Genomic DNA, 24,320 nt, shown 5'->3' with positions numbered 1-24,320 from the left:
TGGCGGTTAAAAAAAAAAGTCAGATGGAGTTAGCAACCCTACAGATAACCAGCTCAACATATTAGGGCTTGTTGCATAAACACAGTTAGCGTAAGTTAAATTTACCCAATGACTCATGCTGAGAGTAATGTGACAATGTGTAAAACATAGGATGGCGAATACTAAAATGGAGACGGTCGTGCAGGAGATGATGACCACAAATACACGGCTACAAAACAACTGTAAAGCAACTGCTTTGTTTTGTTATTCCTTACATTTTTCATATGTGAAACTGTCCTTCCCAACAAAGACGATGAGGAGAGATAAAAGTCCATCATTGCCGAGAGTCTCATGTTATTGTTAAGCTTTTAGCAGTGAAAGCTGGGAACGCAGTGGACAAATACTTTTTAAAGGCATCAATCCTACATACCCCTAGTTGTGAGTCATTCTATAGTCAGCACCAAGACCATATAAGGAAATCCAGGTGTTCTCTATGGAAAAAATCCATGTCATTTTTGGAAATTCCTGTTGTCACACCATGTGGTAAACAAAAATGCTCAAAACCCCAATACTTTAGTTCTATGTACCCAAGTGTCACTGGATCCTCTGAATTAAGAGGCTGTTTCGCAGTCAAAAAACAAGTAATGCTACATACATGCTACAAGCAAGATAACACTTCTGTGCATTGAACTGACATGAAGGTAAGTCTACTACTACCTAACTACTCAATGTGTACTACAACTACCACATTTGGCAAAGCTTGCTGGTCTGTGTGGGGTATTTTGGAGAGGTTGCCACTGTTATGATGGCCATTCAGCAGTGTTAGCCTGCATGCAGCAACATTTGTATTTAGACTCTTTATCAACCTCGCAATTAAGAGGATCTGGCAACAAACATATCAAGTTTGGAACATTTTTCTTTACCACAGGGTGCGATTTTCAAAATCCCCATTCATTTTTCTCATAGAGAAATTACAACACAACCTCAGAGGTTTATTAAAACTATCAGTAGTATGTAAGAGCCAGTAAGACTGAGCTGACAAGCTAAAGGCAGCAGCTATATTAAAAATGTAACAGTAACATTATCTATAATGGCCGTGTTCTCTCTCCTCCTTCGCAGTTTTGAAAATGAAGAAAGAGCTATTTTAACAAAGCACATGGACCAGGGTGTAATATTTACAGGCCATACAGTGAGTGCATAACCAATCATTTATCCAACTAAAACAAATTAAATTTTATGAATTAAGTTTGCCCTATATAAAGATGCCCACTTTTTTTTATTAAATCAGGAACACTGTGAATAAAGGCTCCCTTGTTTAAAATGCTGGTCCTTTTTTCCAGTACGACAAGAACTGTAAAACTTTATGGAGCACTCACTTTCATCACCAACTTCATAAAAACAATTCAGTCAAGTCTGACATTCTGAATACCATAAAAACGGGTGGTGACTGAACACTTCTGCAACTGTGAAAAATGTGAAACAGGTTTTCCAACACCAACATGAAAAAGTCATACTCCACAACGTACAGTATCAGGAAGTTTATTTAATATATGTATATAATTCTGTTTCTTTGTTAATTGTTTAATTCATAATACCCATAAGCATGTACATAGACTATAACCATCTGTGGTTCTTATCTTAACATATCTACTCATATCTTTAAATCATCTTTTAAAATAAGTCCTTATAAGTTTAAGGGAAAAGAAAAATAGATTTCCGAAAGTGACGTCACAGCCAATTAATTTTCACACCCAAAGAAAGAAATAAGAGAAAAAAATAAAAACATACTAATAAAAAAAGACAATTTTAAATCCCTTTTCAGTTCTTTAAAAAAAAAAGACTCACCAATATAACAACAGCAATAATTATAAGAACAGCCATTAAAAGGACGAAATTACGAAATCTGCCTCATTTGTAGGCCTTTCAAATCATATACTGTTTTTCGTGTGAGTGATATCTGCAAGTGTTTGTGTGTGATGTGTGTGTGAGTGTGTGTGTTTGTGTGTGTGTGTGTACGATTGTAGACAGTCCCCATGGTCCCGTTTGTAAATAAGCATTACATCAGCAACAATACAGCATAATAGAAAGATCGTTTTCCTTGGTAAATGATTTCCCTCAGGTCAGTGAGCGGTGTGGTGTCACCCCCCCAAGGGCAAGCAGAGAAGAGCAGCTCGAGGCTGAAACAGACAGACATGCAGACACGGACATGGGCGCAATACAGCCCTGCCATCTGTGCCTTCCTGTCCCACAACGCACTAGCAAAGCAGAGGAGTGCAGGAGGTGGGGAGAGAGAAAGAGAAGAAAGCAGAGGAGAGGAAAAAAGACGACAGGACTGAAAATAAAGGACCAAAATGAAGGAAATGAATTTTGTTGTTGTTACATCTCCATTCCTTAACTCTTGTTTCTATAAGACAGGAAATTGCACAGGCAAGAAAAAAAGTGTTTGGTCATGAGACACAAAGTGCAGGTGCACAGATTGAGCAACATCACATATGAAATCTGAAGAAAGGTGCGCTTGTTTTATTTCATTCACTGAAAAATGCCTCAAATTTACATGATTCAAATGTGTTAGTCAGCTGCAATTGAACAAAATCAACATTACATCATCATTAGGGATGCAATGATATAAGAATCGTAGGCCAAAGCTGATATCCGATATTTTTCCATGTACGCATCTACTGAATTTTAGCACAGTAGCTGAGCGTTTCCTAAACATTCTGCTTTTCTAGTCCAAAAAAAGACATATATATATATTTTTTATTTTATGCAATTTAGTAATTAGCTTTTATCTGATACCATGATGATTTCGATATCATTGTGCATCCCTACTCCACATAATTTATGCCAGAACAAGTGAACTGAAAAATAGTAACTGCTGTTGATGGACCACTTTATTTATGTTCAGCTGACTAAAGCATTTCAATTGTGTAAATTCAAAGCACCGTTCAGAAAGGCTTGGTCAGTGGTGGAAATTAAGATAAGCCTGGCCTTTAAGCAAAACAAATACACCCTGTGCTACTTCAAATTCCTCCATTCCTCCCCCCGAGAGCAAGCTTTCCTCATCCACAACTAGCCAAAAGCGTCTGTTTGAATGGGTAAGGACAGTGCATTTTTTGTTGCACAAAAAAAAAAAAATATATATATATAAATAGGCTAATAACAGTTCCATAAAGACAGGGCAAATAGCAGTAACAACTGTGACATGGCACATGCAAAAGTCAGCCAATCACAGACTACAATAAACACAAGGTCAACCAATCACAGACGAGAGAGGCATGAGGTCAGCAAGCCCTGTGGAAAAGCCCTTTCAAAAAGTCTGACATCACAAAAGGAGGATGGGGAATGACCGTGTGCTATGGCTCTGAAAACGTTCAGCTTGGCTATGTTACCTCAACCCACAAAGAGTGAGGAGAAAGAGGAAAAGAAGGAATGATGCAGAAGAAGGGAAAGATACGTTGCATGAAAGCATCAGAGGAGCAGTATTTGAAAGATTACTGCTCACAGTCTGCTGATGTTTTGTTACCAAAAAAAGGAGGAGGGGAGACCATGGCAACAGTAGCCACAGACATAGTAACCAATGACAACCATTGTTAAGAGCAACACAACGAATAAAGAAAAACCTCCACGCGAAGGGATATGTAGGAAATTATATATGACATGAAGCATAAACGGAGTGGGTGAAAACTGATTGAGAAAGAGCAAGGAATAAAGAAAAAGAGGGAGAGAGGAGGAAAGAATGAGGGCGCATCATGAGGAATGTGAACATGACGTCTGAGTTTTGATGATACTGATGGCTTCATTTTCCAAAAGCACTGGCGAGAAAGCGTCTCAAATCCTAACGGTGGAGATCTGATATTTTGTACAGTAAGTAAAGCAGGAGACTATTCTGTATCTCTTGCTCCTTCTTCCCTTCACCTGGCCTGGATTGTTCTCCATTTCCATAGTAAACCCACCGGCTATAAAGATACATATCACAATCTGAGCAAGACCTCTTCACGAAAGCCAAAAACAAAAAGTAATCAAGCTCGTCACATGTAATGTATTTTGTTTAAAAAAAACAAACAAAAAAGACAAAACCTAGAAACATACTCAAATATAAACTCCCAACATACAAAACACATTTTGTAACTGATCATAACGTTCAAATTACAGTGTACAAACAGATCTCTGACATACAATACTCCAAGAGTGCAAAAAACCAAAAAAAAAAATAAACGAACAAAACACAACGCCCCTATATATGTACACACACCCAGCTAGAGCCCATAATAACCATGTGCTCACTCTTCCTCTCCCTCTCTACTCTTTCTCCATTCAAGGGCAATACAGGGAATAGTAAGGAGAGAAAACTAAAGTGATGGAGAGGTGGGGGAGAGTAGAAGGGTGAGAGAGAGAGAGAGAGAGAGAGAGAGAGAGAGAGAGAGAGAGAGAGAGAGAGAGATATGAAGGGAGCAGGGGTGAAAGAGTAGAGGCTGTGCGCAGCAATGTTTGAGATTGTGAGTAACAGCCTCATTCAATGGCATTAACATAGCAAGTTACACGCCCAAACCAGCGCACAGCCGCCCAGCAAGAGAGATGGAGAAAGAAAAGAAACGCTCAAGTTTTCAATGTATATTTTTTTTCTTCTTTTTTGGATACCATATATGTACGTATATCTTTTGTAGCTTGTTTGGAGTTATCTTGTTCTTAGCCATCACGTGGCTTGGTCATTCTCCGTGAGAGCTAGGAAGAAACAAGGGATAAAAGGATATGAGCATCATAAGAGTGCACAAATAATCAGAGATGTAACAAATTCATGTGCCTGCACTTTTCAAAGCTGACATAGCTTTAGCTCCGTCTTGGATTTTCTGGGCCCATGACCAGAACTGGCCAAGTTAGAAATCAACTAATTTGATTTTGCAACACAAATCAGCCAAAATCAAACCAATAAATTGGCTCATTACTTGGTTTGGGCAGGTAAGGAATCAGCCTAGTCGTGCTTCAGCCAAGCAATCAGCAAATTTATTGCTTTGATTTTGGCTGCTTTGCATTGCAAATTTATGGCACACAATAGAGTGAGGCAGCTGCAAGTGCACTTGCGCTGTGTTTGTACACCTATGCAAAAATGCTGTAGGATATTCATGAATCACTCCTACTGCTAAACAGCCAGTTGCTCCTTGCTTTTAATGTGGCACCTAATCTGATTCCATGTTATTTAAAAGGGCAACAGATTTTTCATTTATGAATTTAAAATTACTGCTTGGCCACTTAAGAAGCAAATAAATGTTATTTATACTGCAATACTGGCTAAAATAAAGTACTGGTACTAGTGTGTTTCATACATTCACTTGGTCCACCCAGTGTGAGCTACAGGTATTTAAGAGAATTGGCTAGCAGAAAGTGGCAGACAGTGTGGCTGTAACACAATTGGATTCTGAATTGGCCATAAAAATGGCCAATTGGTGCACATCTAGCATAATCTGCTGAACAAAAATGGCATGAAGACTATATAGCTGATGGATCAGATATCGGGGTGGATGTAACACTCATTTTAGAAGTGCCTAAGCACACCACTTTGTATACTTCTTCCCAACCAGCTATAATCTTATACACACAAGAGAAGCAGCATACAGAGTACAGAGTCAGAAGCCAGGATTAAATTGCTTAGCTATCTACATTTGTATTATTACTGCATATCCTTGACTGTCGGCTAGCTTGCTGCACCAAAATTGGTGAATTTCAATCAGTCTTGATCAGGGTTATTTTGGAAGGTGACGCAAACTGCAATTTCTTAGCGCGACTTGGAGATCTACACGATCTGCAATTCCACAAAACATACTGCTCATAAATATTGCTTGTCTATTATATACACATGTAAAACCCCAGTTTATCTCTATTTTCTGTTGATTAGCTCAAGCACAAGGTCAAGCACTGTAAAATGTGCATGAGATAACTCATCTCTATTAGTGCGTGTAAGTGGGTTAGGGTTGGGTTTCAAATTTATCAGTACCAGTCGGCCCTGATTGGGTAAGTTCTCAAAGGCTAAGTTCACATTAACAGGCTAAAGTGGCACAAATCCTATTCCTTGCCTTAGTGTGACACAGATCTGATGTTTTCAGAGCTGTGTGGACACACAAATCTGATCCTTTCAAATCACACCTGAGCCACTATCAAATGTGGTCCTAGATCAGATGCATATCCAATTTGTGGCCACATCGCCTTAATGAGAACGCTCAGACTGGAACTCGTGTTTTTTTTCCACTGCACAAGCACCATTATTCAGCTAAGGCAGCAGCGCTAGTAAACGTTGGAAAAGCAATACATCTCAACCTATTTTACCTTCATTTCAATCATTCAATTTTGAACAGCTCTGAGCGGTTTAGAGCTAATTATCTTCGTGGTGAAGGCTTGTTCTTTTGGTTAGTTTCCTGTAACTGCATTACTTAAAGCCCACTTCACTGAATCTCACACTGGCCAGTAGAGGTCTCAATACTCTGGTTATTGGATTCTTTTCAGTCTGCAGGGACATAAGTCCAGTGTGTGTGGTTTGTGTACTCTACGTGGTGTGTGTGTGTTGCATGTTTACCTCGCTTCTTTCAGGAGCCTTGGTAGTTAGCCTGGAATCGAGCTGTCTCCTCAAAGATGAGCTCCTTCAGCTTCTCTTTAGGAAGGTCATCTAGCTCCATGTTAAAGGTGAAGGGCTCCTCAGCAACCGGCTACAAATACAGTTAAATTTTACTGCATTATTCAAAACTGCGGCTACAAACACAGTTAAATTTACTGTATTATTCAAGACTGCAAAGTGCCTGGTTTAACAAAGCCTATAGTGGAGAATGATGTAGAAAAACATTAAAAGGTTCTAGTCACTGAACATCTAGGATGAAAGACAGCAGTAACATTGACAATTTGATATATGTTCGGTGGTCTCTTATTTGCCATCTTCTGTAGAAACCACTGTCAATGATCAAAACTAGGCATTTTGGATGCATCCTATGAGAGCAGAGTGGACGAGGAGGGGCAGAGGCTTATGCTATGCACACAGCCATGCCCAAACCACTGTTTTTAAAATTATTTATAATATAATATAGCATAACCTGACCTCACAACTGAAAATCGTGTATTGCTACATGAGGGTGCACATGTACAAGGAGGAGAGGGAGAGTAATATATACCTCATCAGTGGGGTCATAGTACTGCTCCAGGTAAGGGTGGGCCAATGCTTCTTCCACAGTTATACGTTTGATGGGATTGAAGGTCAACATGCGGTCCAACAAATCCAGAGCTAAACAGGGATGAGGCAAGTTTGTTAGATGAACTGCACACAAACATTCGGAACACTTCTTCTTGCATACACTTTACGGCCACTGCATGAATGCATTCTCATAGTATGACACTTGCCAAAAGCATAAATACAAAAAAATCAGAAATACAAAAAAAAAAAAATGCCTTTAAACATTGCGCAGTGCCAAAAAACATTTGCACAATGCATTCACATTTCCCCACACCATTTGTTCACAGCCACCCCCAGCTCACACTCCCACACTCTCCTACAGACACATGTAGACAAATATATACAAGCCAACCAGATAATACACAAAAAGCCTCACACTCTCCTTCCACATCACATCCACAAGAAAATCACGCTCAGGAATGGAATTCATACAGCTTTCTGGCTGTCACTTTAAACACTCTTAAAAAGATACCACAATTTAGTATGATTTACTTTAAAGACTTTTAAGTAGACTAAAGCTGTCAAACAATTAAAAAAGAGTTACTTCTGATTAATCACACTATTTTGTGTAGTTAATCACGATTAACTGCATTTCGTATTTATGAAAAACACACCAACAGTATTCAAAAATGGAGTTAATAATTTAACATAATAACATGCCATAAACATGTTAACTTTGACAAGACTACAGCAGAAGTGAATCATTACTGGAAATGCTTAGTCCAGGCTTGAATCACGTCAACATCTTAAAATAAAAAAGGTGAACAGAACTGCTGAATGTCATCCACCCTGAAAAGTCTATTTCTATATGTTGCATCACTCTGCTCTTCCCAAATTTTTTCCAAAAATAGTTCAGGTAGGCAGGTTTCCCCAGAAAGAACTTTTGTCAGTAATTATTCACAGTTTGTTATATATAAACATTTTTAAAAGCTCAAATCTTCTACTGTATACATTTAAAGCAAAACTTTAGACTTGGCCTACAAATCAGTTTCTGGTCACATTACAACGCAGTCTGTGGGCATACCTTTACTGTCCGCCTTGGGGAAAAGCTTGTTCCAGGGAATTTTGGGTTTTTGGGGCAGAGACTGCAAGTAGTTCCTGGCCTTCATGTTGATGATACAGTTTAGATCATCCTGAGAGGGGGAGCCCAGGATACCTAGCATAAAACATACACACACAATGTTTTGAGTTCATTTCATTTTCACATTTGATTCATTTAAGATCCATCTGATATTGAATGATGAGAAAGAAGAGGTACGTAAACATAAGCAAACTTGTTTTTTAGATCTTCTTTGCCACAAAACCCTTCACAAATGTTGTACAGACAAATAACATGATATAACACCAGGGAAAATTATAACACAGCAAGTAATGTAACTAACGTTAGCTAGACTGTAGGTTAGCAAACTGTGCTACAACTGCTGCAGCAAAGCTAACCAGTTAGGACTAGCTATTATAAATGTCAGCAAACAGGACAAAACAATACTGACCCATTTTTACTGTTTCACAGAACCAATAAGTTAATGTTACCACCGGTCAAGCAGAAACAGAGCAACCATCTCATCCCTTTTCATGCTTTTTAACCCTCAATGTAGCTGAAGTCAGCTTCACCAGCTTCTTGTTCAAATACTCCCCTTCCACCTCAAATGAGACGCCAGAATAGAACTGCTGCAGTTACGTTCTGGAATAGTAAAATCTAAACCAGAAGCTGGCGAATAGAAAGCCAACTTTAGCCTGTTCAGCTCTCTGAGGTCCCTCCACCGCTGAAATGCCTCACCCATGTTAACATGGCTCTTTGCCCTGCCTGATGCAAGAACTTATCCTGTGCACAAGCACATATGACCCTGATGCTGATTGGCTGGAATAGTCTTGCATCTTTCAGTATGAACCACTTTGTTTGTTTCCCATTTATAGAGCCAGTGCTGTGTATGAACACTGGATTTTTCTCCAGCGCCTGCAGAGAACGGGCAACTAGCAGATCACGAGGAGACATTCGCTGAATCAGACAAAAAGCGTAGTGATTAACATCGCTTACTGCACCTTTAAGGTTACGGATACTAAAATAATCAAAAGGTTTTTTTTTCCTGACCACAATATAATCCACTTAAGCCTTAACAAACTGACATTCTTCTTCATTCTGTAAGAAACAAAGAAGACAGAACTGAGTTCAAGGTCACTTTTGTATATTACAGACTATATAATAGGAAGTATCTCATATCTAGCATCTTACTGTAACAAGGCGGCACTGGACTTGACATAAGTGCTACAGTGACAGTAATGTTAAACTTGATCTGTTGTTACAGTATGCTTCTTCCATCCTTAACCACTAAATTAGCGTATTATTTACATCCAAGTGGAGATTTTGGAAAAGTGTACAGTACAGTGCTCTTGCAATGAAGCAGTATGCAGCCTAAACGGAACCATAATCAACTAATTTTTCCATAACAAATATTCTAAATTAAAATGATGTGATTAAAAAAATAAAATACTGAATTAACCTTTAAACATGTTTGAAAACAGCCCACTGGGTTGACATTTGATTAATCAAGCTTCTCTAGAAAACTTTCTATATCCACAACTGCATTTCTGAAACCTCAGGCAAACTTGCTGAGCATGCACTCACAAAACACATATTAAACAAATGTAACTTGTACTAACAACATCTCCTTGAAGCCAAAGACCCAATGCTGGTTTATTTTGAAAGCAGCATCACTTATTACACAGCTGAGTGTTTGCGTGTCACTTGAACGTGGGCAGTGATGATTAAAGATAACGTGTAGTTGCAGTGGCTCACCTAGTATGTGGTTGAGTTGGTCCAAATAGTGCTTTCCTGGGAAAATGGGCCTGTTGGACAACATCTCAGCCAGGATGCAACCCACTGACCAGATATCAATGGACTTTGTGTAGCCCTATCAGAGAGAAGGAGAAAGGTAAAGATCATGAACAGATGCAAACATTTGGATTCAGTGCCCACTAGTGTTGGGATAATTCCTCAAAAAACAAAAACAAACAAACAAACAAACAAAAAAAAAGAATCTGTTACAAATGACTAATTATTCCTCTCAAACTGTGATGGGGAAAAAAAAATCTCACTACTCATTACTTTAATGTTATCTGCATGCTCAAACTTTTGTTTATCAAGGTAAATGCCAGTTGGTCAGCATTAGAAAGCAGCTGACAGTCTTTCAAATGAAAAACAGTTGCTGTATTGAAAAAAGTTTGCGAAGGTCTGTTTTGTTTGAAGCTGATGCAGGCTGTAACTCCAAGATTCAGGTGAGACACCTAATGTAAACTGCTTCAATTTGGTAAATGCAAAATCAATTTGTGACTCAAGTTATATTGTAACAGTCAAAATAAGCAGTTGCATAATGAGTACTTAATTGGTGAATTGCTTTGTCCACCTGTAGTCCTTACCTTGGAATTGAGCATGATCTCAGGTGCACGATACCAGCGAGTGGCCACATACTCTGTGAGGAATCCAGTGTGGTCATGCTCTGGGTCAGCTATCCGTGCCAATCCAAAGTCACAGATCTAAGAAGAAGCAGAAGAAAAAAGAAAAGGAAAATGAGTGTCTCTCACACATACATATCAAACCGTCTTTCCTTTGTGACCATTGAATAGTGAAGCATACGAGAACATTTAATGTCTGACTCTGTCTCTCCATTTTTGTCTTTTTAGTGCATAATTCTGAAGTGTTAGCTGCCATTAATACTGTGTTAAAATATCATGAAGATCTTTTTACATTAACTTGCATTGAAAGTAAGAAATGTTTTTTTCCTTTTCCTGTAAAGTTACAGACAGCATCGATTTAGAACACATTGAAAAATGAGTGAGCAGCTGAATGCAAATACTGAGTTTAGGCTTAATCCTAGCCTTTCCACTGCTCTAGTCCTCACTTCTGTCTTGAGCCTTTTCTTAACCACAATCAGTGTTTGAAAATGTTAACCAGAAAACCTCGACAATGGCTGGCATTCACCTTGAGGTCACAGGTGGTGTTGATGAGCAGGTTGGAGGGCTTCAGGTCTCTGTGGAGGACGTTGGCAGAGTGGATATACTTCAGCCCACGCAAGATCTGGTACAGGAAGTAGCAGATGTGGTCGTTGCTGAGCTGTTGGGTCTTCAGCAGCTTGTACAAGTCCGTCTCCATCAGGTCCTGGACGATGTAGCTGCAGGGAGTCAAGGAACTAACCAACTCACAGCAGCTGACAGGCTGGCTGGGGATAATCCCAGCAATGGTCAGGGACACAACCTTTCTAATCAGTTTTTTATAGTGTTAAAAACGACAAACCTTAAATGTAAACAATTTTACCCTTACTTTAAAAGAAGTTAATCAGCCAAAAATTGCTTGTGCACTAAGCTTGCTTCTTTACTTCTGCTCTGGTGCTACAAGGCTAACATAGTGGATGTTTATTCTCTGCCAATTAGCACTATGCAAGCTGCGTGCCTAAATCAAACAAGTCTGTTTTAGGTTGCATTTTACAATGCAGTTTGAGGGAAGTGTGCTATGATTTAGGCATGCAGTTTGCAAATGCTATAAGCTTGCATTACTCGTTAGCTACATAAGCTTCACAGCTCCGGTGCAAAACTAAAGCACCAAAGACATCTTGGCTGACTGACTGCATTTTTGGAGGGGCAAATTTGATATTTTGCCATACTATTGATTTAAATTACTGTTAAAAGCCTAGCAAAGAGTTAAGAGTGACTCAGTTATTTGATGAAATTCTACAATCTTAGCATTAAACAGGGCTTTAGAAGATGTTTGCTTAAGTCTTGCCAAAATGACACAAGTCTATCAACACCACCCCTGCTCTGCTACTGATGTTAAGAACTAGAAACATCATTCGCCACTGCAGCGCAGGCTTATTCTCCAGGCGTGGCCGGCTGCTTGTATAAGGATACACGTCCCGCATATAGTCAATGTGGCGCGCTCTCAGGATGTCATTGATACCGATGATGTTCTCATGTCGGAACCGCAGTAGGATCTTAATCTCCCTCAGGGTGCGCTGGCAGTAGGTCTGGTGCTCGAACGGGCTGATCTTCTTAATGGCCACTCGGATCTTATTCACATTGTCGAATGCGGAGCTGAGGGCATTGGCGAGAGTGCAGGAAAGAGATAATGAGGCTATTGAGGCTTCCTTCAGGTTAGAAATCCTGAAACTACTTATTACGAGTGGATGATATGGCAAAACTATATCACAAAACAAGTCATTTTCACACTAGACAAAATGCCTCATGGTATTTAGTTTTACAGAGGTTTGATAAATTGGAAAAGTAGTGCCAAATAAAAGTATTTATACATATAAAACTATGTACACAATGTTTTTTTTTTTTTATATTTCACATACAGCACTGCACAAATTTAAATTAAACCAAACTGACTGCACTCTCTGTGATGAAACAGGCAGTTGTCCAGTGTTGTCTGAGTGCTGACGATACAATATGTTCAGAAAAGCATATTGTAACAAAACTTATCACGATAATAAATAATCATCACTTTCACCAATCCTACACAGTTGAACTAAAAATGAAAGACAACAAAGCACCAAAAAAATATTGATATATAGAACCACATACAATGCAATGTCCATCAATCTGAAGAACTATTTCACCATGAAAATATATACAGACTTTTTGGTTCTAAATAGAACAACTACCTTTACAAAAGAACTCTTGAAGAACCAACATTTTTGTTAAGTGCATTAGAATCAACATGAACTGGAAATGAATGCATTTTCCTTCCGGATCATGTCATGTTCCTACATGAAATATAATATAATGGACGGTCTTTCACTTGATGATAGGTGGGGGTGCAAGAAAGGGGAGATGAAACATGAAACTATTGGTTAATAATATTTTTCTCTCCCGCTGACGCACGGTGATGCAATCAAAATGCAGACGACGTTTTGGTGGGCAGGTTACTAGACTTCAATATATGAAAAAACAAGAATTTTGTCTTTTCAATGGAATAGTTTGTTGAATTACGATTAACATAACCATGGACATGAACAAACAAGGTAAAAAAAAAAAGTCATTTAAAGTCAACCTAATATCAAAATTCTTTCAATCCTAGCATGAAAATATTAGTCCACATAACCGTTATAGACATGATCATGGAAATGTTGGTTTAGACTGCAGTAAAAAGAGCAGATGCATGCCCAGCAAACTACTAGATGTTACTTCAGCAAAGAATACTAACTAAGTTAGCAATGCAGCTTCAACTCAAAATCCTGGAAAGTCAAACAGCAGAACAGGTCAGAGTCATTTTTATTGACTTTATCTGGCTCAAATCATCACCCTAACTGATAGACAAAGTTACTCCATCAAGTTTCAATAGTATATTTATATTATCTTCTCATCTTAATCAGACAGTTCGCAGTATGTAGACACCAAATTGCCAGAATACAGTTAACAATGCATGATCCTGCTCACCCATGTTAACCGACTGTCCACACGAACGCACAGTTAGAAATCACAACAGCTTTAAGGCGTTTCATTCTGGTAACAGTCAGTCCTTTGGGAGTTTGGGACCAAAAACAGCATCTCTGCCATCTCACTTCCCCGTTAAAACACAAAATTAGCAGCATCATAACCACGCCTTTCCTACAGGCTGCACATAATGATATGTCAAACTGCTAAACGCTAATGGATTAGCATGCAGGTTTAGTTCACTGGGCTTAGCGCAGCTAACCAGCTACAAACAGGCTCTTGTTAGAGCTTCAATAAGCAAAAGTCGTTCAAAAAAAGTCATTAGTCGCAACAACCACTGACAGGTCCTCAGAAACCTTTTACAGTGTGGTTTAGGTTACAGCGGACCGTAAAACACCGCTGCTGGCTATATAAACGTCAGGTTAGCCCGCTAGCTAGCTAACAGGATGAGCAACAAAATTGACAGCTAGCTGGCTTAACCTAGCGTTCTTGCTGGCGGTTGCAAAAAAACCCTTTTATTTTCAGACCAAATCTCCGAAATGGTATGAAATCATCGCTTTATAGCTCATAGTTTGCACAGGAGGACGTGTTTACTTGTTTTAACAGGTTCCACCTCCTGCCATCAGACTGCACAGCTAAGCTAGCGCGCTACTTAGTTAGCGAATTACTGCTGCTGCTCTGTTGATCAACGCTAAAGGGGTTAAAGGGTGGAATAAAAACACAAATATCTCAACAAACTGTTTTCTCCCTTACCAAACCATTCCGTAGGCCCCCTCCCCGATGTACTGAAGGTCGGTGTAGCGGGGGCCCACGTCGAAATTCTGCCCTTTGACGGACTCCAGGCCGGGTTTTGATCCCGCGGCTCCAGTCGCTCCTCCGGGCGGCACCGCTCCTCCGGCCCCGGCGGCGCTCCCATTCGAGCCTGCGGCTCCGGCTGCCGCTGCGGTGCTGCCTGAGTCCGCCATCGCTCCGTCCGCAAACCGCTGCTGTGGATCAATACGTCTCGGGGGAGGGGGCCTTGTACCGCTCTTCAGGTTAATAACAGCGTTCGTGTATGTATCTGTTTAGTTCGTGGACGCTTGCTGTTTTCCTCGGACGGTGCACTCGCCTCGGAGTCCAAGAGGAGTCGATAAACCGAGGCCCCCTCCTCTTCGATAAAGACTATGCGAGAGTGCGCGCGTGTGTGTGTGTGTGGACGCGGATCCCTCCCGTAGAAGGACGCTGGGCGTGTGCAGATCTGCACCGCCCACGATCATGATCATGATTATAAGACTACTCTGACTACTCTGTTCAAAATCAGATATGGACTCTAATGTTTTAAGTGCATCAGGTGCACGAACGAAACTTTTCTCTCACCCCAAATGGGGGGCTTAAACAGGGGGGCTCAGAGAACAGAGATGCTCCCGTCAGAGTGAATCATTCTGACTTGATAAGGCCGAGAGATAAGAGCATGAGCAATTTGTTGACGTTAATCTTAAAGTATTAAACACGAGCCGTGAAATGATTAAATGTGGGCCTGTTCGTCACTGTCAGTTTTGACGGGATGGCTGATTGTGTGATTCCCTTATTGCCTCTGGAATTGTTTATGAACAGCCCGATTACGTGGCATTTATCAACACCACCATAAAGTTCTAAATATTCTATTATAAAGTTATTTGTGTGTTGTTGTACAACAGAGACTGTTCAATAGCAGAATACAGGAGCCCTCGCCTACTTCACATGAGGCTGAAGTGATCCAGTTTAGTTTGGACTTTTTCCAGCTACGGTCATTAGTGCACTCTAAAGAGGAGTAATGTGTTAAATAACAACACATTTACTTGTGTTACCTGTTTTAACACTTTTATCCCCTAATTTAACTTTTAATTATGAAATTTAAAACTAATTTCATTAATTATTTTAATTTAATGACTAATTGCAATGACTGATTTAATGACTTAATGACTGATTATTTTAATCAAGTTTTAATCATGTTTTTAATTTCTATGCCCCTTTACTTTTTTTAAATGACTGTATTTTCTCATTTTCAGAGCACTTTAAATGACAGCAGTGAAAGGTGCTATATAAATGAACTTGCCTTGCCTTTTTTGTGTCATATTGTTTTCTGATTTAACACATTCAAAATGTTTTTTCTGTAACTGAGCATAGAAATATTTCAACACATTCTGTGTTAAAAGTAATGTGTTGTCTCCAATGGAACACACTGTTTCTACTTATTGACAGAATGTGTTGTTTCTTAACCCTTTAAATGGTCAGGACCCCCCTCCATGGGCCTAAAATTTTATTATACACGTCTATAACTATTCTATAACGTCTATAATATTAGCTCAACCAGTTTGCAAAGTCCCTGTAGTTACTGAATAACAAGCCTTAGTATGTAATAAGCCTGGAATTTTATGGGGTTAACACATCTATTTTAAGAGTGTGCTTTATTTGTGTGATCTTATCACATCATTTTTTAACTTCCAGCCAATTCCAGTGCTATACTTAAAGCAGCATTTTGAAAAAAGTAGTGTTAATGAGTCTTGAGAAAAACTTGTAAAAACATAGTGAGCAAGTTTTTGCTGTGAGTCACTCGTAAAGCCTGAAATAATCATGTAAAAGTCAGAGGCATCAGGTCAGATTTCCCAAGAGTTTTTCAAACCACATAACACATCTTTATATATTACTGTCACACACACAGGCTCAAAAAGAAGATCCGGCTCAATGTTTAAGCCTCAAAGGCAAAATCAACATTACACTGATGAAGATACGATGTCAATAGTAGATCACTGACTTACATCCTCAGATCCTTCACCAAGTTTTGACTGAGTTCTCTTTGAATACTCTTTCAACTCGTTCGTGATCATCAGATGCATCCTCTCGTGCGTGGAAGCATATCTGTATCAAAATTTAAATGAATACGTAATATTGAAAATGGCAATGTATTTGTATGTTTGTGTTTAGATTTCCCTCTCATATGTGCAATGTTGAGCTCAAAAGGAAAATACAAAATCAATACTGTGATTTTAATTTGCCATTTGGTATACTAGTATTGGCATAGCAGGGATGGATCATGGTCTCACATGTAGTGAGAAAGTAAATTAAAGTAAAAGTGAAGACTACTAACAAATGTGTAAGTAATGAAACACTACAAGACACTATAACTGCCACGCCTGCTGTTTTTATTTGTAATAGTAACTTTTATAATATTTAATGGAAAGCAAACTGGCTGCTTCCAAAAAATCCTATGCTATCCAGTGAAAACATATTTTGAAAATTTAAACTTGATAGGCTACGGATTTACTCTGTACGTTCTCTAAGTTCTCTCAGCAATACAACTGTAAACTGCCTATTTTGGGGATGCCCATGGACCCACATTTTCTACACCTCAAACTCGATTTTGAATAACTTACTTTCTGTAGTTGAATAACTTCATACTAAGACTTATTCTTGAAACTTTGAAGTCCAGTAGTTATGTTAAAGCAGGGTTTTTCAACCACTGGGCCCCCTCCAGTGGTCCATAGTGGGCCAGTGATGGTTCTTAGTCATAAAAAATTAGTGAAACAATGGACTTAATTATAAGAAAGAAATATAAAATATTCTCAAATGGTAAACAATCTTAAAACAAGTAATGCAACAGTGGTGCATAATGCAACTTCATATGTTTTTTTGCCCTTTGTCTCTAGAAACAAAATACAGCCGAAGTTTCAAATGTCCACTCATGAGTGAAAAATGTAGCTTTATTTGCCACCGTTCCTGATTTCAGCCTAATTAGTTGTTTTGCCTAATTTGTTGATATTTGATGTTCAGTCATATACATGGCATGTTGTCCCACCCGAAAATTGCTACGTTGAAAACATCTCAAAAATGAGTTTTTGTAGCAAACGTTTTTTTTCCTGTGGGCCCTTATTCTTTCTAGTGAGAAAATTTTGAGAACCTCTGTTATAAATCTCTGCGTCTTCCCCTGCTATTCTACCTTTTACTATGTGGGCTAACATTCCCATGTAACTGCGTAATGCTTGTTTTCTACTACTACTCTGCTCTTGTCCTCTTATCGTTTTTATTACTTTTGTATTTTTTCATTACTAATAAAATCGCCTTAAACGCTGCCTGTCTATCTGCCCCAGCTGTCTATGTAGGCAGTAGGGAGCAAGTCAGCCCAGTAGCAGTTTAACGTCTCCCAGTGAGCGAGTGAACGAGTCAGCCAATCAGGACGTGGCACAGGTTCGTTTGATTTAGCGTCGCTTTGGTTACGTCAGCGAAACGGGCAGAGCTGCTGCTGTTTACTTCCTAGTCACTGCGGAGCTTTTAGGCAGTTTGTGATGAAACGAGTTTTCATAAACTGGGCTGGGTCCGTGCATATAGCGCTCACCATTGTAGGGCTGCCGTACGGCGTGTGTACGGGTGGATACTGGTATGTAAAATGAATGAAGTTGTGTGAAATTCATTCTGCTCCTCTTGATGAGCCTCAGGGTTTTCTTAGGGTGGGTATATCTGTAGCTACATCTGTAATTATACAACTGAAGGATATTTTGATAGCCTAAATCTCCTTATCAGAAATTGGTACCAGCATTAAAATATTAATTTGGATATTTTAATATCCTAAATGACTTTATCAAAGGGTAAGTGGTAATACTGAGCTGAGTCTATACCGTATTAGCCCTATAAACACAATAAACTTTTGAAACGTTAAGTTACAACGCTATGCTAATGATATGCGCATGCTCAGTAGGACCGCGCGATGGGTAAGACGCATTTCTGAAACACCTCTATGTCAGTCAAGAAATTCTTTGATTTGAAGAAGTCAGAGATAAAGATCTAAAATATGCCTTGGCTGAATTTGAGGAACTGAACCTAGGGAGATACATTCTTAACGAAGTGCATTATACCTTTATTCATTCATTCATTATTAGACTTGCTCTGATTTTGGCTCTTTGATTTTTTTTGTTGTTTCCAGCAAAGCCATCAACAGCAGAGTCCCGAGTGTGTGTACTTTAAGTTTTGCCTTCATGTCATCATCTGCCATGCACATCAAGGCCCGCTGCCCAGTGTACCCCGGCTCAGACACCCACCGCTTCCCTGTTCCAGATGATAAGGTTAGCTGGGCAGCAGACTGGCCCGAGTACAGCCCTGTGAACTACACAGCACCATCTGTGCTGAACAAACCTGTCTGGGCTGATCCAGAGATCGGGTGAGTCAGTAGTGCACATTTTTCCTTTAGCTATAAGTACTACGTGTGTACTGGCCGTATATACCCAATACTATTGGGCACTTATTCTAAAGGTAAGGTTTATTCTAAGGATGTAACGACTTAAAAACAGTAGCACAATACCACTTTTTTTCGCAGTAATGATATTGAAAGGTTGAGTATTGGCCAATACCAATACAATCCAATATTTTTCTTTTTAAAAACTACTATGCTTTAAAATTAGCTATTTTTCTTTGCAGCGCTTCACTTAAATTGAGCATCTAGGTGTAAATATAGGCTGTCATGCTTAAACTACTCCACGTGAAGAAATAAGCCACCTCTACAAAACAGTATTGAAAAAAAAGTTTGAAAAAGTGCATTGAAAGTTAAAACTCCATTGCCAGTAAGCCCTTCAGTATCTTCTGAAGGTCTCTCAGTTTACCATCTTGCGAAATGTGAAACAATTGAAACAATAACTGGGTTATAGTTCATGCTCAGTGTCAGGCTCTGTATATTTTGCTTATATTTTAAATGTGCTTTTAAATCATGTTGATATTTCAATTTTTTGGGTTGGGGGTTGAAAATGGAGACATGAAGCAGTTCTGTTTTTGTATCATTTATAGCTCAGTTGAACTGTTTTATAGGATGCCTATTTTACACAAAGACATGCTCCTTTGCAGTCTTTTGTTTTGAAATAAAATCTAACTCACTGCGATCTGTGGAGCATATAGTTAGAGCTCTGTAGAATCAAGACTTCAACACTAAAATTTAATCTTGACCACAGAATCGTATTGAAACTGCAAATATATGTGTTGTTAAAGCCCTAATTGTTTGTTACTGATTGATCACTTTCTCTTTCAGTTCATTTTCCCCACAGTTTAACTCGCTCGATGGGTCTGTGGACAGGAGGAGCCATGAGGGAGAGTACATAGTACAAGATGGTAGACCACTGTAAGCCAAGCACTTAGTCATTTGTCTGTGTTTTAACACATGAGCTCAAATTTCCATACAACAATCTCCGTACTCTTTTTCAATCTCTTTCAGCAATCCTAGGGGAAGAACTGGTTTGAATGGTAGGGGCCTTCTGGGTAGGTGGGGTCCTAACCACGCTGCAGACCCCATAGTAACCAGGTACTGTGACCCAGAGGGGTAGGCATTTACCTAATTGTTCTGCTCCTGCTAAAGGCACCTCTTTAAGGAGCACTCCAGCAAAAAAACAGACTTTAATGTTATTTCACCAGTTATGCAGAATTCTGTAGCTCAACATTGTATCTCTCAGCCTCATTGGCTTGACGGAATTCAGGATTTGTACTGTTTTTATGTTTGCTTATATTAATGTTCTCTTACTACAAAGCCCAGCATGCATTATGCAAATACATTACGCAACGCTCGGGAATCCCTGAGATGCCAACCAATCCTGAATCAAGAAGCTAATAAATATAACCACAATTCTGTCTTTTTTCAGCACTAAATGTACACTGCAAAAGGGATGGAGGGTGTTTTAGCCAGAGAAAAGAAGCCTATCTGAACTAAGGTGTCTAGAAAGCTAGTTATCTTGCTAGTGGTAGCATTCAGCTTGTTGTCCTCATCTCAGAAGTCATTTCTGTTGTAAACCATTCTCTACTACAGTTGCAAAAGATAGCTTTCCTCCAAAAAGCCTTTCAAAGTAGTTGTCAGTTTAAAAAATCTCTCCCTCTTTCAATAAACATCATCAGAAGAGGTATTTCTAGCTTTTAAACCAGAAAATCTTGCTTTAGACACTACTAAGGCACTGCTGTAGATGTAAAAAAGCATGTTTACGAGAGGTGCAGCCATGATTAAGTTTGTCATTTTGGCCAGAGTGACGCTTTAACAAGTTTATTTAAAACTAATATCAGCTGAATTTCGTGTTCCTAAACACGAGCCTAGATGCGTCTAGAAGCAGGAATAACCATTGTCTCTGTAATTATGGCTGTGTTATAGTAACTGTCTCCAAGTGATACTCTTGAGGTCCAAACATTTGCACTAGCATGCAAATTGTGTTTTGCACTAGCATGCTAGTTGTTGTCTTCTCTTTGGAATTTTTTTTCTGTTGTCTCTTCGGTCAGAAAACACTACTAAAGGTTGGCTAAGGGCACAACATGAAGATGACTGTTCTGTTTTATGTGGTTAGGCCACAAATCTCAGGTGGAATGGTCAGGTTCATCTACATCCTCTTCTGCTAACTTCTCTCTTCTGTGGTCTCCCAGGTGGAAGAGGGACTCTGCAGGGCAGCAAGTTTCTCACGCCATCTCTAAACTTCCTGTGCTGCAGTTTGTGTCCATCAAGAGGAAAGACTGTGGAGAGTGGGCCATCCCAGGGGTCAGTATGTATTGTTAGGACATGAACATGACAAAGTACATTCATTTCTGGAAATCACATGTGCTATCATGTCTTAAATTGCAGTTTACATACAGTCGTATGCAAAAGTTTCAACACCCCTGAACAAATTAGATTTTTTGTTGATGTTATAAGTTAGCATATCCTCTACCTGGTACAGATTTTAAAAACAGCATGTTTTATTTTCTAATTTTGTTGCACAATTACTGTTTATTTGCTCATTTTTATGGATCGGACAAAAATAAAACATAGAAAATGTGCAGGAACTTTTGTATAGGCTGTATTTTTATGTTTTTTTTTCTTCACAATATGATACATTCAGCAAATAAACAGTGATTGTGCATTCAGTTTTTCAAAAGTGTGTTCTCTGTAAAGCAGGCATGTTACACTGGGGACCTTCCAGGCCAAAGCGCTGCTTAATTTACCCTCATCTAACGTTCTGAATTAAATGCACATTTAAACAATCAATAAAACATGTAATTTGACCAGGGGCACCCAAACCTTTGCACACAACTGTACATATTCTATGCACTGGCGCTAATCTGTAATATATGTTTAGGGTATGGTGGACCCAGGAGAGTTAGTGTCTCTAACTTTGCAGCGAGAATTCTCAGAGGAGGCAATGAACTCTCTCCAGGCCTCCCCACAAGAGCGGGAAAAGATCCATGAGCGGATCACTCAGCTTTTTAGTGCTCCAGGTTTCCAGGTACCTGTTTCTTAGAAAAAGAGCAAGAAACTGAAAATAACATGATGTTATAAGTGCTGTGTTACAAGACTGTTGTATCTACCCTTCAGGTATATAAAGGTTATGTAGATGACCCAAGAAACACAGACAATTCCTGGATGGAAACAGTTGCTGTCAACTTCCATGATGAAAAAGGTAATAGTTAAATTGGATGAAAGTGTGCCATCAAATATGGAATAAAAGTGGCTCCTTTGCCACATATAAATTAGTGTATAAAAGCTTTTAATTGCTCTTTAAAAATTTAGAATCCATGTTTTCAGTGATATAAAAGCAATCTGGTCGTGGATAAGTGTCTAAAATGATTGTAACATGATGACGCTAGTTCTGTGCAGCCTCACAGGTTTCAAATAAATAATAGGATACTAGAAAGCTGTAAATTAGAAGAGAACTGTTAGACGTGTCCAGAATGATAAACGGAGCTGTAGAAGATTCTAAAAACGTTCTTGTTCATTCGTTTTTTGTATCATAATTATCTCAGAAAACCTAATAATAAAAACCAAGGATGAAGCTGTGGTATTATCGCAATAATATATGTGAGGTCTTGAGATATTGGCACTGCAGTACAACAGTGCATAGTAAAAATAGTAAAACCAGTTAAATATGCTTCTCTGCGTTTACTAGGTGACAGTGTAAGTGAGCTGCCACTGCAAGCAGGCGACGATGCAGGCCAAGTGAGTTGGATCGACGTTGACTCCTCTCAGCCCCTGTATGCTAGCCACTCACATTTTCTGCAGACAGTTGCCAAGGAAAGGAAAGCCCACTGGTAACCAAGAGCAATGACAAGCGCCTTCAAAGACACAAACAAAAACACTTTATGAATTGAAATATCAGTCATAAGTGACTGAAAATGGTTAAATGGTTAAATGGAGCAGGGATCTGAATCCAAATGTATAGCCTGATGACCCATCCTGCGTTGTACTGTTCTGTAACACTTTCTGCACACTACAGCCTGGAACTGCAGTTCAAACTGTAAAAAGGTCTTTCTGCTTGATTGAGAACTGATAGACTGGGATAGAACATTTTTTCATGATTTAAAACACACTGACACTGATTAGATCCAGATGATCCCTTATACTTGAACTCATTGAAAAAGATGAGCAGTTCCTGAATTATGTAGAACAGCAGGATGAAATTCAGGTTGACTTGTCTAGCTGGCAAATTTACACTCGTTGTGGAAAACACTGCCACAGCATTAAAGGGGAATTTCACCATTTTTTTCAAAAGTTCTGCATAATTAAACCATTGAGACGTGAAAGTCATCCAGAGTGTTTTGATGTGAAATGATTCAGATTTCTTTACAGTGGTAGTGATGGGAACTGGGGGTCGTGATGTCTACAACACAAACATGGTCATTATTTACCCAAATGACCAGTATACCAACACGTCTTCCGAGTTGAAAACTCAGTGTTGATAATGGTAAAATAGTTTGAAATCCAAAAAAGGGAAGTGTTTGCCTTACAACGCCCTGCATGTACCTCTCTACAATGTTGATGTTAAGAAAAAGAAGAAGCAGAAGAAGAAACATTTTAGCCTAAAAGTGTGTATCAAAACTATCATAAGACAGTATCTCAGGCATCAGGCAAAGCATTAGTAACCATTTAATGTAATAGCATTATATAACCATAGCTTACAGAGGCATTAAATGCTTCATATGTCTAGTTCCTATCATCACCACTGTGACCAGTTCTGACTGTGAATTCTAGTAAGTGTCTCTAGAACAGAGCATTTCACATCAACCCACATTGAATGACTTTGTTCACATCTTAACAATCACATTATGCAGAAATTTAGAAAAAGATCAGAAATCATTCCTTTTTATAGCTAATGCATGTGTTATACCTAATTACCTGCATGCATAGCAATTTACCTTAATGGGCAATTGTTTTTTTTATGCCATTGACTATTTATTGTAGATTTGTGAAGCTAATTTGAAGGACTAAATAGATGAAAGTGAAAATTTGAACTGATTATCATTTAGAGGGTGATATTCCTATATCTATTATAAGGTTCTCTTTCTTGCTCTGTCTACAAAAGCTGACACTGTGATGAATATAATAAATGTTGCTCTGACTTTCTTTCCTATCTTTCCTGTTCTGTGGACTTCTGTTTCTAATTTGAGTTGCCATAAATGCCATAAAACTCAGATCATCAGAAACATTGTAAATTATTTGCATTTAAGGATCTGATTAAAGATGTAGGATCAGCTTTGTAGAGAAGAATCTATTATTGGACCAAACTGCAAGCTAAACTATAACTGTTAATGTTTTACCTGTAAAATCCCACTTAGTTTTGTCATAAAGGCTTAATCTGGGCCCGCAAAACTGAACCAAAGTGTTGCAGTATGTTCATAAGGCTTCAGTTCGGTCATTCTGCGTTTTGTGTTGGCAAATGGGGTACAAATGTTGATCTGTAATTCCAGTGTAAAACATAGTCTG

At 38.9% G+C, this 24,320-nt stretch overlaps 2 protein-coding genes across 2 annotated transcripts; one reads left to right on the top strand and one right to left on the bottom strand.

Annotated features, from left to right (window-relative positions):
* Positions 1-1,502: 1,502 nt before the first annotated feature.
* Positions 1,503-14,809, bottom strand: mapk3 (mitogen-activated protein kinase 3). The gene is made up of 9 exons (XM_036589342.1): positions 14,369-14,809; positions 12,089-12,271; positions 11,166-11,355; positions 10,604-10,720; positions 9,984-10,098; positions 8,214-8,345; positions 7,131-7,240; positions 6,545-6,674; positions 1,503-4,701 (listed from the first exon to the last, which is right to left on the bottom strand). The coding sequence occupies exons 1-8, from the start codon at positions 14,578-14,580 to the stop codon at positions 6,555-6,557; spliced, it is 1,179 nt and encodes a 392-aa protein (XP_036445235.1). The 5' UTR covers positions 14,581-14,809; the 3' UTR covers positions 1,503-4,701; positions 6,545-6,554.
* A 3,045-nt stretch (positions 14,810-17,854) lies between these two features.
* On the top strand, positions 17,855-23,967 carry nudt9 (nudix (nucleoside diphosphate linked moiety X)-type motif 9). Its single transcript, XM_036590326.1, has 8 exons — positions 17,855-18,008; positions 18,552-18,785; positions 19,644-19,733; positions 19,827-19,913; positions 21,011-21,122; positions 21,700-21,846; positions 21,936-22,020; positions 22,507-23,967. The coding sequence occupies exons 1-8, from the start codon at positions 17,917-17,919 to the stop codon at positions 22,650-22,652; spliced, it is 993 nt and encodes a 330-aa protein (XP_036446219.1). The 5' UTR covers positions 17,855-17,916; the 3' UTR covers positions 22,653-23,967.
* The last annotated feature ends 353 nt before the right edge of the window (positions 23,968-24,320 follow it).

The sequence above is a fragment of the Colossoma macropomum genome, unplaced genomic scaffold (genome assembly GCF_904425465.1).
Source record: "Colossoma macropomum unplaced genomic scaffold, Colossoma_macropomum, whole genome shotgun sequence".
Classification (NCBI taxonomy): domain Eukaryota; kingdom Metazoa; phylum Chordata; class Actinopteri; order Characiformes; family Serrasalmidae; genus Colossoma; species Colossoma macropomum.
This window is presented reverse-complemented; position numbering and strand designations above follow the sequence as displayed.

What these genes read in the sequence shown, in the direction of transcription:
- mapk3 (XM_036589342.1), bottom strand. Translation starts at nt 14,580, where the DNA reads ATGGCGGACTCAGGCAGCACCGCAGCGGCAGCCGGAGCCGCAGGCTCG. An exon ending in CCAACTCAACCACATACTAG is followed by an intron (nt 8,346 to 9,983) that starts GTGAGCCACTGC and finishes GTTTTATGCTAG; the next exon opens with GTATCCTGGGCTCCCCCTCT. An exon ending in ACTATGACCCCACTGATGAG is followed by an intron (nt 6,675 to 7,130) that starts GTATATATTACT and finishes CTGTATTTGTAG; the next exon opens with CCGGTTGCTGAGGAGCCCTT.
- nudt9 (XM_036590326.1), top strand. Translation starts at nt 17,917, where the DNA reads ATGAAACGAGTTTTCATAAACTGGGCTGGGTCCGTGCATATAGCGCTC. An exon ending in GCAGACCCCATAGTAACCAG is followed by an intron (nt 19,914 to 21,010) that starts GTACTGTGACCC and finishes GTGGTCTCCCAG; the next exon opens with GTGGAAGAGGGACTCTGCAG. An exon ending in GAGAGTGGGCCATCCCAGGG is followed by an intron (nt 21,123 to 21,699) that starts GTCAGTATGTAT and finishes ATATATGTTTAG; the next exon opens with GGTATGGTGGACCCAGGAGA.